At 40.9% G+C, this 18,319-nt stretch overlaps 1 protein-coding gene across 1 annotated transcript; it reads left to right on the top strand.

The window, feature by feature from the left end:
* The first annotated feature begins 1,345 nt into the window (after positions 1 to 1,345).
* On the top strand, positions 1,346 to 18,299 carry LOC140950975 (coiled-coil domain-containing protein 191-like). The gene is made up of 15 exons (XM_073400189.1): positions 1,346 to 1,437; positions 1,752 to 1,787; positions 2,760 to 2,862; positions 3,272 to 3,496; positions 4,471 to 4,637; positions 5,103 to 5,326; positions 6,039 to 6,213; positions 7,412 to 7,602; positions 8,489 to 8,756; positions 9,504 to 9,996; positions 10,593 to 10,675; positions 11,180 to 11,281; positions 11,449 to 11,745; positions 16,883 to 17,037; positions 17,919 to 18,299. Exons 1-15 carry the CDS (start codon positions 1,381 to 1,383, stop codon positions 18,067 to 18,069), a joined length of 2,727 nt encoding a protein of 908 aa, XP_073256290.1. The 5' UTR covers positions 1,346 to 1,380; the 3' UTR covers positions 18,070 to 18,299.
* The last annotated feature ends 20 nt before the right edge of the window (positions 18,300 to 18,319 follow it).

The raw sequence follows: 18,319 nt of genomic DNA, 5'->3' as shown, positions 1-18,319 counted from the left end.
AAGTAACCAAAAATCTCGAATCTTCACGCCTGGCATGCACAGGTATCCCATCGACCACAGGATCCCCAAAGATTACGAAGCGTTCTCCTAACGTCGAACGCAAATATTGTTGGTTTTCACATGATGTCATTAAATTTCAAACTAAAAAATTATCGATCCTACCGAGATTTTACTTTCACGATGCATTAGAGCAGCTGAAAACTCATTTTCACACAAATTTTCGCTTCGAAAGGGTTCTTGGTTTTGTGATAGAGTACTCTCGAATTTCTAAGCTTTTGCGTGACGCAGCATTTACATGACAGCCAAGAGAGCTGTTATGTAGGTTAAAAAAATTACTTATTTCAGGAAATTTTGCTATCTAAACAGTTCATGTATTAGAAAAAGTATTACTTTAATGTTTATGAGTTTCTCGAAGAATAAATTCACGTTTTTGTAGCAAAACTCGGTAACAGATGTTTCTGTTGCTTTCCGTCCGCCATGTTGGAGCTCATTCAGGTGAGCACCAGCATGGCGTCTCCATACAAATCTCTATAAGTCTGGGTAAAACATTTCTTCAGATATCTCGGATACGAAATATTCCTGTCACCTGAATCTTGGCGAGGGTCTTTGTATATGTACCTCCTTTCATTTCCCAGATTCTTAGACTTTATCTATTGAAAGGTTTTGATTTTTATTTTGATCTATTTTGAATGGCGTGACACTGAAAACCAGCAATTGCATCCCATTTAACTGCTGTAAATGCACTGTCTTGAAAATAGAAATAAATGACAAAACCAGAAAATTTTCTAGACTTCTTCATAGCTATAAAATGGGTCTGTGAGGTGAGCCCTAAGTTTTGGGCCTTTTTACAGACCGAAGTGACAGATTTCCCTATCCTTTCGCATACTTCAACTAGTGAAATCCCTACCCTTTGATATAACTCAACCTGAGAAAGATACTCCTTTCGGGCGGAGCCTCCCCGTATATATAGACCATTATGGGGAGTATCTCCCCACGGGCTCTGTGGCAACCTCTTTTCAGGCGTCGTTCGGCGAAACTCGCCACCACATTTGATATCGCATGTTATGCTATGCCCAGTAGGCGCTGCCCCGTGCGAAACAAATGAATTTCCTTCAATAGACCCTTAATAAAGTGGGGATCTACTGTATCAGCATACGGTAAAACATTACACCCTCCTCATTGGATGTTTCTCCTAATCTTATGACCTACTCGTGCCAGTGCTCCTGATAAATGCAAGTGTGAGGACTAAATCCCAGTTAGGTTACTAAAGCATGATGGGAGTTTTCAAAATGGCGGAGAGTTTGACTAAGTTTACCTCCAAATATATCTGGGTTTTGGACTTCACTGCTATTTTACCCTGAGAAGCCACTGTAAACTATAATGGCTGGAGCAAGCCATAATTTGTTTAAATGGAACCGACAGGCAAAGACGACAACGGTAAGGAAAACAGCTGCAATTAAAGCTTAAGTTCGCTGCTGCAACTTGTGCTACTATTGTGTTTGTTTAAAAGGATAAAAGAGAACGGCTAGTGAAGAGGGGAAGGCATATTAAGGTGTCGATTTTCACACCTTTTGACAGGAAATCGATATTTTTCACTTGAAATTCGAATTCTATGATAATGAAATCTTTAAGATAGCATCCACGTGAATTATTAAAAGGAGCTGAAATACTTTTAAAAAATTTTGGGTACATTTTAGCCGTACGTAATACCTTAATTAAGCTCTAAAAAGTCTTTTTGCCTCTTTTAATAGCATTCATCAAGAGGTGAAGTGCAAGACTGGATTAAGGTAGGCTTAACTTTTTAAAACATAGCGGTTTTTCTTGTTTTTAGAACCGTTATACTTCGTCTGATGCGAACGATAGGACTCATTCGCGCAGGGTTGTCAACCCCCGCCCCCCACGTCTTCAAATATTGAAAATTGATAGCGATCGGATAATAGATGACAACATAATGCACAGCACATGACGTCATTGGTGCAAAAAATACCTGTTGTTTCGGATCATCAAGAATATTTGTGATGATACAAAACGCATGAAAAAGATGTTGTTGGCATTGTAACATTCGACCATTTGACCTGATCTGTTTACTTCCCACCAACTGCGTTATTGCTTGTGTTAATGGCATACCAGAGTTTATGATGAAGAAACATTCTATTCTAACAGTAAAATAGATCAAACAATGCAAAATATTTAAAATTTCATTGTCGGTAAGTCCAGTCTACAAGAAATGGTAAACTGCAGCGATTATCCGGGAGATACAGTCCATAATCTGGAGTCTCCCAGATTATCCGACAGAGTTGACAGAACTGTCTTTGGTGTACTAGAAAAGGAACCTATAGAAAAAGGTTCTTACAATGGAGTAAATCAAGCAATGGTAATGTTACGTCACTGATGTTATACAAAAGTTAAAGAAGTTCAAGTTGAGTTAGCCTTCTTAGAGAGAAAGAAGCCTTATTTGACTTTAGAAAAGGAGATATTGATAAAATTTTAGATAAAAAAATTGCTTTTATGTTCCCCCACCTACCCCCCTCCCCCCTGGAAAAAAAACAGTTGCAGTATATTTTTTGTTTCCGGTAATTTCTATTTTCCTTTGTTTCATATTCATTAGCATACATTACCATACCCAAAAACAATGTAAAAATAAAAATTTAACGACAAAAAAACTTTACTCAAGTCAAGTGCAAGGATAAATATTAAAGCACAACATTCACATTAGTATAATAACAGGTGTATATCAAAGTTTTTTTCTAATCCTAAAGAGAGTAGAGCGAGCCTCAACTGAAGCTGCCAGAGAGGTGTTTGGAAACAACTATCAAAGTGTTCTGGAACAAGTCCATGTCGATGATGATGCCTTAGTAGAAGGTAAGCCCTCTAAACAGGGTTTTCATTTGTTACCAGTTGTTTTGTTACCAAGATTGTCTCATTGTCAGTCAGGGCCATTCCATTAATTAATATACACCTCCCTTCACTTCGTTCCTCCCCACCTTCCCCACCATTGATTTCCCTAACCTTCAGAAAAATGCTCTTTTCCCCCCAAAGCCCAGGAAAATTGATTCATGAACATGTAGTGTATATACCCTCACTCAGAAAAATTGCCCTATAAGTCTAGAATAACTTAAAGAAATTTTTGCTTTTCTGTTACTTTAAAACCCTCAGAAAATTGTTCAGTCCTTCAACCTTTAGAAATTTCAACGGCAGGTTTGTGCCCTCACTGAGTACGCATATAAATTTGATGCATACACTTGTTTTGTTGTTGTTGTTGTGCTCGTAGCTCAAGATTTGTTGGACTCTTGGTTACATGACAAGAAACATGATGATTTTAACTTAGAAGTTCAATTTAAAGAGGAGAAATGGGCTCAGAGAAGTAAACCCGTACATGCTGTTACCAGAAACTCTGTTACTGAAGGTTACTATGGTGATGATGTAGTTCAACAGTCACATGACTGGACATCAGGAAGCAGTCTTAATAATCATGCTCCATCTCTCAATATCATGGGTATGTCATGGGATGGATTCTATTTAACCTATACATGCGTGTATTATATGGGCTTGACAGCACTGTGTAAATCAAAAGTCTGGAAAACCAAGACTCCTGGCCCCAGTTGTTCAAAGGGTGGATAACACTATCCACTGGATAAATCTTTTTCCAGTGGATAACACAATTGTTTTCCCTAATACCTATCCGCTGGATAGTGATTTATTTCCCGTTGATGGATGGCGCTATTCAATGTTTGAACAACTGGGGCCTGATCTTCAAAATTTTGAATGTTTATTAGGTCTTTCTCATTGCTGCTTTCATTGTTTCAAAGAAGATTATGCAGCAGCACTGGCCAAAAATGATGGTACAGCACATCACGCTGTGACTATTCTAGTTACCTTGACAGGTTGAAAAATGTTTTCGCAACTAATATTGTAGCCAAAGTTACCAATTTGGCAACGTTTGTTTGGCCTTCATCTGGCTTTAAGCTGTAGAGTTTTATTTTTTTTCCAATAATTAGAATTAAGTGTTTAATAGGTCTTTCTAATGTTTAAATGAAAATGAATAACCATTTGCATGAAATTAATATTATTAATTAGGGAAAACAATTGTGTTATCCACTGGAAAAAGATTTATCCAGTGGATAGTGTTATCCACCCTTTGAACAACTGGGGCCAGGAGTCTTGGTTTTCCAGACTTTTGATTTACACATTTTAATGCTCCATTTTACTTGTAAACCTTTGCTTGTAGGGTAGGTATTTTAAAAATCTTTGGATGCTATGTGCCCTTCTAAAGTTTAGGGCAAATGCCAGGATAGTCTTGATTTTGATTTTTTAAACCATTCATGTTAAAGTGCTCAAAGTGTCCTTGGTTTCTTTTTCTGACAACCAATACCTGGTATATTATATCTGAGGAACATTTTGTACATGATTTTAAATAAAATGAATAACAACTTTTCGTATATTTTTTGTCATGGCTGTCATGTGTTTTAGGTCCAGAGTATGATGAGGATCTTCATGAAGAGATATCAGTGCAGCAGATTTTACGTGAAATGCTGGACAAAGAAGTTGTAGAGAAAGACATAATGAATGACTTGGGGTTTGATGGTCATAAACAACGAAAAGATCCAAGACCCAAGATGGAACTTCGGCACAAACAGGTATTGTATTCAAGGGTGTTTGTCATACCAGAAGATTTAAATTGGAATAATATTATTATGCATGTATGTCTTTTCCAATAAACCTTCACAATGTTAAAAAATCACTCTTGCAAGAAAACAAAGCTGTGGGATCTTGAAAAGAAATTACCATTGTAGTGGTAATAAGCTCTCTGACTTTTTTTATTCTTTTACTTACTGTATGTAGTATATTTACATCACCTTTAACCTTCAACCATTATTTTTATTTTCATATATGCAATATATTGAAGGACTGTATTTTTTTTTCTGGTAATGAAGTTCATGTGATAATACTCTAGAGAACTGTTTCTTTCAAATTTCATCTTATTTATGTGCATATTATGAATGCATAGTTATGAAGAGACAAAGGGGCAGCTTCCACAGAGACCTTCATTGGAAAAACAAAATAAACATGCTGAAGAGGTCCATTATTTCTTGTGTCATTAGGTGAAGGAGAAAAGTGAGGCAAGGCAAAAAGAGTTGGAGAAAAAGAGAAGAGAACGTACTGCTCGTAAGCAAGCTGAAGCAGAAGCTCGCCAACAGCTGATCCGTGAAGAGAAGGAACAACAAGCACGGTTCAAGAGAGAGGAAGAAGCAATCAACAAAGAAATGGCCAAAATTCGTCGTACAATGGAAGAGGAAAGGAAAGCTGCTAGTGAAAAACTAGAAAAGTAAGTACCACTGAAGCCTATTTCTAAGTTGCTCCAGCAACTTGGTGGTGAAAATCCCAAAGCGGGATTGGGTGGACTGTGAAACCAAGTGAGTGCGAGGGATGTAGGGGACTTGACTGGCGACTTGACCTATTTCACATTTTCAAAAAAGGATAGGATTACAACATCTCCTGTCCATTAAGAATTCTTTGTCATTAGATAGATATAGATATATTTTTTTACTACAGCAGGGCTAGCTCAGTCAGTAGAGTGCTTGACTGCAGAGTGCAATTTCACGGGTTCAGTTCCCAGGGCCAGAGTAATTCTTGGAGCCTTGAAATAGGGGTGTAGCCAGCCCATAGACCTGTGGGCCCAGACCTACAAATTTTTGGTTTACTACTTGTAATAAATTATGCATTTTTGGGGTGAGCTAAAAAGCTTAAGAGCTCAGTGTTGGTGAGGTCAGTACATACTAGTCTTGCATGCAATTTTTAAAATATGTGGAAATGAAAGTCAGCCAGGCCTAAAAATAGTCGAAAAACTGGTACGCCCCTCTTAAAATAACTGAGAAATGAAGGTTCTGCCCTTTCCCTGCAAATGGCTAGACCCCTTATGGCTTGGATGACCACATAGAAATGGCAGTCCAGCACAAGATGAAAAAATAATTCCTTAGTCAGTACGCTTCTGTTAAATACATTGACACTCAAAGAGAATGCTGTTTTATTTGCTTAAGTGAAAGGCGTAAGGATCAGAAAGCTGAGCTTCTTGCTCGACAATACCTGGAGGAAGAGCAAAGGAGGAAAGAGGAACAGCAGAGAAAGGAGTTTGAAGACAAAGAAGAGATGAGGCAAATGCTGTTGGAGCAGATGGAGAGGAAGGCAGCTGAAGAAGCCAGTAACAATCTCAGGGTAATCAGTGTTGTCTAAACATCCTTGCTAGCCTTATCTAGGCGTTTTGATAGTGGAGTGTGGTGCAAAGTCAGAGGGCAGGAAAAACTAAGGAGGGAGGGAGTGAGGATAGTTCCTTCACTCTCACCACTTACCCCGCCGCCTCACTTTTTTCTTGCTCACTTTCCTTTGCTTGGTGTGAGTGACTGAGTGCCTGAAACAGGCCACACCCTTGTCAATGATACATTTTGCTCAAATTTCAGAGTACTGGTATGAACAGTGTGTTAACCACCAACCTCTGCTACTTACACCCGAGAGCTGTTTTTTTTTTCATTCATTTCTTTAATTGCGTAATCATTTTATAGCAGTGAAAATAATGATGATCATAAAGGCAAGAAAAAGTGAAACCTTTTTCAAGCCTGTTGCATCGAATAATAGGTCTAATAGAGACCTTTAGATTCAATGTTGACAGCGACTACGAGAACAAGATTTGACTCTCAAAAAATAAACACCTTGGAAAGCTTCATTGCACTTTTTTTTTCATCAGAAAAGTTAGTACTGATATCTTTATTGAAGGAGGTTAAACCCTTTTCCAATCACAAAATGGTAAATAGTACTTCTAACATATTTTGTTAACTTGTTTCCGCCACTTTGACATTCTTGCTAAAATTTGTAGTAGAATGACAACAGCCATCACCTTTTCCCGCCAAAATGACGCTGGTTCACGGGTGAGCAATACTTAGTATTGAGAAAATCTTGTACTTGTAGTCGTCCTCGTCTCAGAGTCTAAAGCTCTCTAATAATAGATTCAAAGAGGACAAGCTAAAAAAGATTTTTACTCTGCGGCAGGTGTTTAACTAATGGATAGGTCCTGTGTTTTAAGTTTGTAACATGGGCAATGATGTTGGCCCCTCTCTCGTTAAGCAGTCTATGTTAGGATTAAACTAGTGCTGAACTCAACCCTAGTGGTCAATTATTTGAACGGGGTCAACAAAACCGCGTTCTAAGCCATTTTCAGTTTGCCCAAAGCTTATATCTGAACACCATTTACCGTGAACAATTTCAATTAAAGCATATAGCGTAGACTGGAAAAGCACTTTTTTCTTTAATTAACCCACTAAGAAAGAGATGTGGAGGTCCAATGATTTCTTAAACGCGGCCTTAGTTAGACGTCGTTTAAGAAACTGACCCTAAATGTTTTGTTGTTACCGTGTTTCAGCTTGTCCAGCGGTATTTTTCAGCCTGGTATTCAGTGATTGTCTCTCAGAGGATCAAGGTTGGCAAGGCACGTGCCATGTCTGACTGGCGCTGCAAACTGAGGGCCTGGAACGCGTGGAGAGCTTACATCAATCACATCAAATCTGACAGGGAGGCTCATGCTGTTACCATGGAAATGAAAGAAAAACACAGGTTGGTCTTTCTTGCCTCGTTTAAAATTTGAAATTTGTATCTTTACTGGTTTTTTACCTGGCCATAGTTGTGTCTGGGAGTTTGGCTAATGTTCGCGTAACGTAAAAATCTGCCTGAAGGAGGGCCATTTTATGGAAAACTGTGGATAGGGTAACTCCATAAAAGACATTATTTGTCTGTCACTAATTAAACGACAATATTTTCTGTCACTGACCGTTTTCTGGTCTTTCAAAGCCCATCTGATCCTAATAAATTTCTTTTGAAAGTGGAGAGCAGCATCGTGAGCCGCCATTTTGCAACAGACACCTGAAGTGCCGTCATTCAGTCCACGGTGAAATTGGTGGGAAGCAACTACAAAAGACCATTCTGCGAAACAATGACCTACAATTAGGCGTTCTTTTTTTTTGGGGGGGGGGGGGGGGGAGAATGGCCGAGAGGGAAAAACGACATAAATTATAGAGATATAGGGAGAGCATGATCGCAGGTTAGCAAAGCATTGGTTGGACTGACACCACCAGCTTCACAGAGATAAAAGCAACGAATCATACGTCTCTGGAAAACTGTTCACCTTCCCCTCCCCTAAGCAAGCATTAACACTTACTTCTCACCTAGGGCAAACAGACACTTGGAGTTGGTCCTTACCTTTCTGTACTCCTTTTGATTGACTCTCTATAAGACAGACACTTCTCTAAGACGGACACTTACATGTATTGCTGGTACCAAAGGTGTCCATCTTCTGGAGGGTCAGCTGTATTCTTCACTCAGTTTTTCTTTGTCCTAGTTGCTTGAGTATAGCAACAAAATAGATCATTCTAGGCTTTAGTAAAAAATGTATCAGGCTGCAAAGATTCCATCCTGTCACAAAAATTTCTGCTTTCATTTGCAGAAAAGAACAACTCTCGTCAACATTTTACCGTCGTCGTCTTCTGTCACGCTGCCTGAGGGCGTGGCAACAGTTTGTGAAACACGAACAGGACGAGAGACAGCTTCGCGAGGAACACGATAAGAAAACGCAGAAGATGGCGGCTCTGTTACAGGCAGCGGCTACTGGAAGGCTATGGAGTGAGCGAGGCGGTAGAACGAACATGGGATTAGAATTACAGGACATTGAAGATGATTTAGCTGAGCAGAGTTCAAGTACAGCTAGAAAACTGGTACATGTTTCCTATGAAGTATGATTTAGACAAGCTTATCCTTTGTTCATGTATATATTTAGAGGTGAATGGCCTGCGAACGCAGACGTATTTCCGGTCGTTGCTAATCCCCAGCCGAAAAGTAAACTATTTTTAAAGTGGAGAGAAGCGACGAAAGGAAATTTGTCTGCATTCACAGGCTAGAACGTGAGCGAAGTTAGAGGAAATTAGACTGCGAGCAGTCTCTCTTTTTCTTCAGATTTAGTAAGGGGAGTGCACGTGCGCAAGCATCGAGCTGTGAGACGCGAGAGACAAGGAAGACAGCCCAAGAACAAAAAGGAAAGACTCTCTTTTTTCGCGCCACTCCCGCCTCGCACGGTGCCTTACATCGTGCGCATAGTCATTTTTGTGTCTTGCGCATTTCACTGGACCGACTAAGACAAAGTAGACAGCTCGTATCGTAGAGGGGATCGCTACTGTTTTAAAGATTCATATTAAGAGCAGAATTTGGGGCTGTCTTTACGAATGACATTCAATTCACTATTAAGGTCTCGTTTGGCTGTCTTAATTAGGGCCATAATAGTCCAATTTTCCCAGGCTTATCAATGGACCTTAAGTGAGTCCCAGATTCAGCTGGAACGCGTCCGTTCTTTGTGTCGTTTTTTAAACGCTTTCCCTGTATACTTGCTCCTACTTACTTGAATTTCTTTCATACGAATTTGTCTTTTGCTTTTCCTGAGGATAACTATGCCTTTCACTTTTTTTCAGGACGAACTTTTCGCCCAGCCCGCGAGGACAGTATCGCATAAACATCCAACGAGAGCCGAGAAACCTTTAGAAGAAAATCTCTCAACAAATGTTACAAACATTAATAAACCGCCATCTTGTAAACCGGCTTGGACTAATCAACAAACTAAGGAATTCACGAAGAAAAACATTAAGCCTGAAAAGGAGACGAAACTTAAGTCACAGAGACAACGCAGTTATAGCCAAGTAGAGAATGTTGAGTTCCTTCATTCATCTGCGCAAGCTAAAGACAAAAAGAAAGTAATAGACGCGAAGGATAAACTTAGCTTAACAAAGAGTCAGTCAGTAGAGAGACTAGATTCAGACAATATTCAGTCAAGAGAAAATATTTCAACACAGCGTTCGGCGCTCAGTACATTTTCGGACGGTAACACAACTAGTTCGCACAGTAAATTCACGTCCAGAGAAGCTGTTGTCAAGTCACAAAAGCCTGCCACTAAACCACTACATCTAGGTAAGTGTCAACTGTTTCCTTTCTGCGGCTTCCCCCCTCTGATTGGGCTAAAATTTGCCAGGTAGGCCCCCTCTATTCAACAGCTGTTTAGCATAAAATTTGAAACAGGTTCTTATTTTCTAAAATCTGTAAAAAAAAACTCTGTACACCTGGGCAAAGAAGATAATTGAGGATCTTCTTTGAATATATTGGTGCGTTATCACTCCAACTGTAGTTGTAGTGGTATACACATTTTATTTAAGGAATGAGCTGAATACCACTAAATACTCTTAGCTACAATTTATCTTTTTTTCTTTAGAAAATAAGATCCTATTTAAAAACCGAAACAGCCTAAATTTGTGCCAATTATCATTTACATAAAAACCTGTATAGGCTAACTTGGAAAATGAGGGTTCTTAAAAGCTGGTTTTCACTGTATCACAACACTCTGTGGTGTCAGTAGTAGTTTTCAGGCCCCTCCTCTCACTTCTCACACACTTGAATAGAAGTTAACATTATAAATTAATACAGGGTGCATTCATGACCAAACTCCAAATTAAGATTGTATGGAATAATCACTGAAAATGGTTTGTTTTGTCCACCATTTTTCTTAACAGCAATGGAGGAACGTGCTAGAGAGCGCATGAATCGTAAGAAAGCTTTGGAAGAAAAGAAGAGAAAAGCTGAAGAGGAAAAACTGGTAAAAGAAACAGTGATTTTGTGGTTGTTTACCATTTACAAAAAGTTTCCAGAAAATCTGGTAGGAAAGTAAATGGAACTCGAGTTCTTGGTTCTTTCCTGAGGAAAATTTCTGGCAGTAACAGAACATCTGAAAAGGTGGTCCTGTTTTTGAGGATGGAATATTCCAAACGGAAATTTGTGTTCCATTTCTTCAAAGCCATCTTTGATACCAGTTTCAGGCCTTCGCGGTTGTTATTTCGGTAACTGGAACTAAGTTATACAAATGGTAAACCTCGATTCCCGGGACGAAATTTACAAGTCCTGAATTTTGCTTACCATTTACCCAAACCTTGAACCGATGGATTTGCCCGTGGAAATGGTAGTTCTACACAACCTCTGTTTTCCATTACAGTTTAAGAATTCTATCCTGCGCGAGGCACTTAGCGTAAATCCGCCAAGAAGTGAAAAGTACTCTCTGACAAAAAAAAAGTAAATTATAACGAGTGTTGTTTTTGTGCCACAGGAATTTCTGAAGAAGGAACAGGAGCGAAAAGAAGCAGATCTTTTGGCGGAAAAACAAGAAGCGTCTAGGAAAAGAAAAGAGGAAAAACGCATCGCCAGAGAGGTAACGAACACAAGCTTTTTTCAGATTTTCTATTTTATTTCTTAGAATTCTATAGAAACCCATCTTTTGACCAGCATGTTTCTGCGAGCACTTCGTCATTTGGGCAACATTCTTTGACTTAACAATGAACATATTAACCGGTTTCCATGGAAATGTTATTTTCTCAGCGTGAGCTCGAAAAACAGCGTCAGATGGAGCATAATCGACTACAAATCACCATGGCAACCCAGCACTATGCGACCACACTTATCACAAAGTTCGGTCTGTTACCTTGGAAACGTCTGGTAGAAATGACGCAGGAAAATATGTCACGTGCTACATTACATCACAGCAGAGCGTTACTGAGTTCTTGTTTATATCCCTGGCTGGAATATACCAGACTAGTAAAAGAGGAACGGGAAAAAGCTGCTGAGCTGTTATACAACAAGATTTTATTACGAAGAACATGGAGACAGTGGAGAAAGGTGTGACCGTTTTGTTACAGTCAAAGCTATATTAACCCATAAACCCTAAGATCAAAATTTGAATTCTCATTTGTTGCCCCTATTCATTTCCTATAGAAGTAGTGGGGAGAAGTTGAGGGTGCACCTCTGAAAAATTTATATGGGTTTGTCGTTCGACACGTAATGTGAACCGATAAGTTCCGCCTCTGAATGACATTTGGGAGCAAATCAAAGAAACTTCCTTTTACATCTATGGAAAGAGCCTACTTTGAGGGCAAATCTCCAATTTGTTTCGGGTATTCTTTACCTGTGGACACCAACAACCAACCAATAGCCCACTTTCGATATTTGAAAATTCTAACATGACTCTGAGGCTTTAGAGTCAAAACTTGCAAATTTTTCACGACTCCATTGTCTTGCAATTCCCAAAAGAGAATTGAGCACAATGAAAACCAATCCTAATATAGAAAAAAGACCAGAAAGCCTCGGAGTCGTGTTAGAATTTTAATATATTGAACGTAAGCTATTAAGACAAGGGGCATCTCCACCTAAACGATCCCTGGAGTCCTTGCAACAGAGGCTTTTGTTTCCATACCCTAGATCTATCTATATTTTATAGAGTGGCGAATACAAAGCTTGCTCGTAAGCTTGCTGTTTAAGTAATAATCCTGGTAAGAAGGGAAGCAATTTCTTTTTTTATGGCGCAATACGCTTTCCTCGCATAGAAGTATTTTCATTTTTCCACAAAGAATGCGTAAACCTGCAAAAAAGGAATGATAAGTAGATGGTTCTCACAGCACCATTGAGCTACACTGTGAAGGTCTTGTTCGAGCTTTTCAATGGCAGCATCAAGCTCAACGAGAGGAAATCACATTAATAGCTTTGAGTCATCCACATACGATTCTAGGTTGCAAAACGTCGGTGACGTGGGTAAATCGTTGAGATAAATGCAGAACAACAATGGTGATAGGATTACGCCTTGAGGAACTCCGTGAGTTATAGGTAGAGTGTCAGAGTAGGCGGAGCCAATTCTCACGTATTGCCTGCGACCAGTTAAATAGCTCTTGAACCATTTGACAGTAGAGGGTGAGGCTCCTAAGATGGAGAGTTTGTGGAGAAACCTCACTACCAACCCCACTAGGGATACGTGTTTTTCAGGTGGAGGAACACATATCACTAGGGATACGTGTTTCCCAGGTAGGGGAAAACATATCACTAGGGATACGTGTTTCCAAGGTGGGGAACACATATCACTAGGGATATGTGTTTCCCAGGTGGGGGAACACATATCACTAGGGATATGTGTTTCCCAAGTAGGGGAACACATATCACTAGGGATACGTGTTTCCCAGGTAGGGGAACACATATCACTAGGGATATGTGTTTCCCCAGGCGGGGGAACACATATCACTAGGGATACGTGTTTTCCAGTTGGGGGAACACATATCACTAGGGATACTTGTTTCCCAGGTAGGGGAACACATATCACTAGGGATATGTGTTTCCCAGGTGGGGAAACACATATCACTAGGGATATGTGTTTCCCAGGTAGGGGAACACATATCACTAGGGATATGTGTTTCCCAGGTGGGGAAACACATATCACCAGGGAAACGTGTTTCCCATGTATGGGAACACATATCACTAGGGATACGTGTTTTCCAGGTGGGGGAACACATATCACTAGGGATACGTGTTTCCCAGGTAGGGGAAGACATATCACTAGGGATACGTGTTTCCGAGGTTGGGAAACACATATCACTAGGGATATGTGTTTTTCAGGTGGGGAAACACATATCAGTAGGGATACGTGTTTCCCGTGTAAGGGAACACATATTACTAGGGATACGTGTTTCCCAGGTGGGGAACACATATCACTAGGGATATGTTTTTCCCAGGTGGGGGAACACATATCACTAGGGATGTGTGTTTCCCAGGTGGGGGAACACATATCACTAGGGATATGTTTTTCCCAGGTGGGGGAACACATATCACTAGGGATGTGTGTTTCCCAGGTGGGGGAACACATATCACTAGGGATATGTGTTTCCCAGGTAGGGGAACACATATCACTAGGGATACGTGTTTCCCTCTTGGGGGAACACATATCACTAGGGATATGTGTTTCCCAGGTGGGGGAACACATATCACTAGGGATATGTGTTTCGCAGGTAGGGGAACACATATCACTAGGGATATGTGTTTTTCAGGTAGGGGAACACATATCACTAGGGATACGTGTTTCCCAGGTGGGGGAACACATATCACTAGGGATACGTGTTTCCCAGGTATGGGAACACATAGCACTAGGGATATGTGTTTCCCAGGTTGGGAAACACATATCACTAGGAATATGTGTTTCCCAGGTAGGGGAACACATATCACTAGGGATACGTGTTTTTCAGGTGGGGGAACACATATCACTAGGGATACGTGTTTCCCAGGTAGGGGAACACATATCACTAGGGATACGTGTTTCCCAGGTGGGGAACACATATCACTAGGGATATGTGTTTCCCAGGTAGAGGAACACATATCACTAGGGATACGTGTTTCCCCCTTGGGGGAACACATATCACTAGGGATATGTGTTTCCCAGGTGGGGGAACACATATCACTAGGGATATGTGTTTCCCAGGTAGGGGAACACATATCACTAGGGATACGTGTTTCTCACTTGGGGGAACACATATCACTAGGGATATGTGTTTCCCAGGTGGGGGAACACATATCACTAGGGATATGTGTTTCCCAGGTAGGGGAACACATATCACTAGGGATATGTGTTTCCCAGGTGGGGAAACACATATCACCAGGGAAACGTGTTTCCCATGTATGGGAACACATATCACTAGGGATACGTGTTTCCGAGGTTGGGAAACACATATCACTAGGGATATATGTTTTTCAGGTGGGGAAACACATATCAGTAGGGATACGTGTTTCCCGTGTAAGGGAACACATATTACTAGGGATACGTGTTTCCCAGGTGGGGAACACATATCACTAGGGATATGTTTTTCCCAGGTGGGGGAACACATATCAGTAGGGATATGTGTTTCCCAGGTAGGGGAACACATATCACTAGGGATACGTGTTTCCCTCTTGGGGGAACACATATCACTAGGGATATGTGTTTCCCAGTTGGGGGAACACATATCACTAGGGATATGTGTTTCGCAGGTAGGGGAACACATATCACTAGGGATATGTGTTTTTCAGGTAGGGGAACACATATCACTAGGGATACGTGTTTCCCAGGTGGGGAACACATATCACTAGGGATACGTGTTTCCCAGGTATGGGAACACATATCACTAGGAATATGTGTTTCCCAGGTAGGGGAACACATATCACTAGGGATACGTGTTTTTCAGGTGGGGGAACACATATCACTAGGGATACGTGTTTCCCAGGTAGGGGAACACATATCACTAGGGATACGTGTTTCCCAGGTGGGGAACACATATCACTAGGGTTATGTGTTTCCCAGGTAGAGGAACACATATCACTAGGGATACGTGTTTCCCCCTTGGGGGAACACATATCACTAGGGATATATGTTTCCCAGGTGGGGGAACACATATCACTAGGGATATGTGTTTCCCAGGTAGGGGAACACATATCACTAGGGATACGTGTTACTCACTTGGGGGAACACATATCACTAGGGATATGTGTTTCCCAGGTGGGGGAACACATATCACTAGGGATACGTGTTTCCCAGGTAGGGGAACACATATCACTAGGGATATGTGTTTCCCAGGTGGGGGAACACATATCACTAGGGATACGTGTTTCCCAGGTAGGGGAACATATATCACTAGGGATACGTGTTTCCCAGGCGGGGCAACACATATCACTAGGGATACGTGTTTCCCAGGTTAGGGAACACATATCACTAGGGATATGTGTTTCCCAGGTAGGGGAACACATATCACTAGGGATACGTGTTTCCCAGGTAGGGGAACACGTATCACAAGGGATACGTGTTTTCCAGGTTGGCGAACAGATATCACTAGGGATACGTGTTTCCCAGGTAGGGGAACACATATCACTAGGGATATGTGTTTCCCCAGGTGGGGGAACACATATCGCTAGGGATACGTGTTTTCCAGGTAGGGGAACACATATCACTAGGGATATGTGTTTTTCCAGGTGGGGGAACACATATCACTAGGGATACGTGTTTCCCAGGAAGGGGAACACATATCACTAGGGATATGTGTTTCCCCAGGTGGGGGAACACATATTACTAGGGATACTTGTTTCCCAGGTGGGGGAACACATATCACTAGGGGTATGTGTTTCCCAGATGTGGGAACACATATCGCTAGGGATATGTGTTTCCAAGGTAGGGGAACACATATCACTAACTAACCCGCCCCGACGACCCGACGGCAACGCCAACGAGAACGGCAAAAAAAGCAATAGTGCGTTTTTACATGTCGTTACGGCGGCCATGTTGGTGTCGCAGACCAACGCTGTGGGAGTTAAAGTCTTTTTTTATGCAAACGCTTTCTTTTGTTCCAATAAATTTGCATAGATGCTGGCCACGTGAGTGAAAACACTCCATATGTTTAGATTTGCAAAACAACAACTGTAGAGGTGCATTTCTTTCACGTCGTCGCACAACTGCGACGTGAAACTTGCTAATTTCACATTTTGTGGAGGACGTAAGCGCAAGAAAACGATTTTCTTTTTCTCATCTCTTTTTGTGAACTTAGATACAGTTCTTTTGAATTCAACCCTTGAAAAAGTCGCCAAAGTCTGACAAATGAAAAGAGTTGGAATTAAGAGCGAGGAAGTTTGAAGCAGCGCTAATTCACTTTTTGGGTGACGTTTAGGCTGCTGTTGCCGTCGTTATTGCTTCAGCTCCCTTATTCATTTTTTCAACGCTCTTGACATGGCGATTATCCGTTTAAGGGAATGACCAACATCAATTTCCTCGTAACATCATCACTGCATCAACAAGAGAGAAGAGGTTATGGGGTTTAATGAAGTGATCACCAAACAGAAAATACTTCGATCTTTGATCAAATTCTCTCAACTGATTCTTTAAGGAAATGTATGGAGATCTGTCTAGAGAATTTGTGTGTTGATATTAGGGCTGTTGGGGTATTACTTCTTTCTTGACAAAGGTTTCTTTTATGTTTAGTATGGTCAACACGCTGTCAGACTTCAGCTTGTAGCAGAAGACTATTGCTCATCCTTACTTGTCAAAAAATACTTTAAATACTGGCAAGATTATGTGACGGAACAACAGATCTTGTTATGGGACAAGGAGAGACAAGCAGAGGAACACAATGAATGGTAATGTAGCAACATGAAAATAGAGAAACCAGAAATTATAACGGAAGCATACTACATTGTTCGCGATCCCCTATTTGTCTGTGTGGCGGTCGATGTAGATCACTGCTTTCTTGATTTCGTATAAAAAAGAAACGAGTGCCATACCCTGTGGGGAAGGGGTCAGTCACCTCCATATCTGCATTCACCCCCCCCCCCTCCCCACGAAAAAAAATTCAACTATTCTAAGGTTTTCGCTCACCATAAAAAAAAAGATGGCGACCTCTCGAACAACAACCGAAAAAAAGCATGTGAGGAAGACACGTTTCGCTTTTGTTGAGCAGTCCACCATATATCTTTGACCTCGAAGAGACATTTCAAATCAGAATCCAGCCATGAATGTTGGTGCAGCTATCACACGACGGCGCACGTTGTATCGTCCCATGGCCCCCTGCCCCCTCTGTTCGCGCGATAATGGCGCCTGGGAGCGAGAGAGCAGATATGATACTGAAAAAATTCTGGCTCCTAATGCATTTGTTTCGTTTGTTTGTTTTTGTTGTTGTTGTTGTTTTGTTTCGTTTTGTTCTCTCTTTCTCTCTTCTTTGAAATCACTTAACATCTGTACCTTAGTGTATGTTTACATGGAGGTGGGGTACCCCAGGTAGATGAGGTAACCCGCTTAGGTGGGGTAACCCACCGGTCCATACAATCTCTTAGTTTAATTTGATCACGTTTACATGATAGGTGGGGTGACCCGCCACATGTTACCTAACCTATCTGGGGTCCTCCACCTCCATGTAAACAGGCCCTTAAACGTAGACATTGCCCGGTACCTTCTTGGTGCACTCTCTAATCTGTTTCGCTGTACTTCTAATTGTTAGTTATACTGTCTCTCTTTTTTGTAGGCGACTGAAGAAAAAGGCTTTGATATATTGGAAGAAATACATACCAATGAAAAGATTAGAAAAAGAAAGAGAAGTCAGAAGGACCGAGATGAGGAAAAGAGTCTCTTCGTGGCTTCCTGACTTTCAGAATCTTACTGAATCATCGCCTTGATCGTCGAAGCCCTCCGACACAAAATCGCAATGAAGCAAGGACATTATCACCAGGTTCTTTCACGAAAAAGATGACTCGATTTACTTGTAAAGGTTGTTTCCTTGCACATAATTTATTTATATCCCCGTCTGCTAAAAATAGTCTAAATAATAGAATCCTTCGTTTTACACAATTAAATTAACAGAATCGCTGTCTAAAATAAAACATTTTAAAGGTATGTTCATGACTAACACAGCTTGCTATATTTATT

This window comes from Porites lutea, chromosome 10 (assembly GCF_958299795.1).
Source record: "Porites lutea chromosome 10, jaPorLute2.1, whole genome shotgun sequence".
Taxonomy (NCBI): domain Eukaryota; kingdom Metazoa; phylum Cnidaria; class Anthozoa; order Scleractinia; family Poritidae; genus Porites; species Porites lutea.
Note: the sequence above shows the minus strand (reverse complement) of the source record. Positions and strands in the feature narration are given on the sequence as shown.

Bases quoted from the DNA above. Each gene is read 5' to 3' on its own strand.
- LOC140950975 (XM_073400189.1), top strand. From the start codon at position 1,381: ATGGCTGGAGCAAGCCATAATTTGTTTAAATGGAACCGACAGGCAAAG. The intron at 1,438-1,751 runs GTAAGGAAAACA...CTCTTTTAATAG, and splicing joins GACAGGCAAAGACGACAACG to CATTCATCAAGAGGTGAAGT. The intron at 9,997-10,592 runs GTAAGTGTCAAC...TTTTCTTAACAG, and splicing joins CACTAAACCACTACATCTAG to CAATGGAGGAACGTGCTAGA.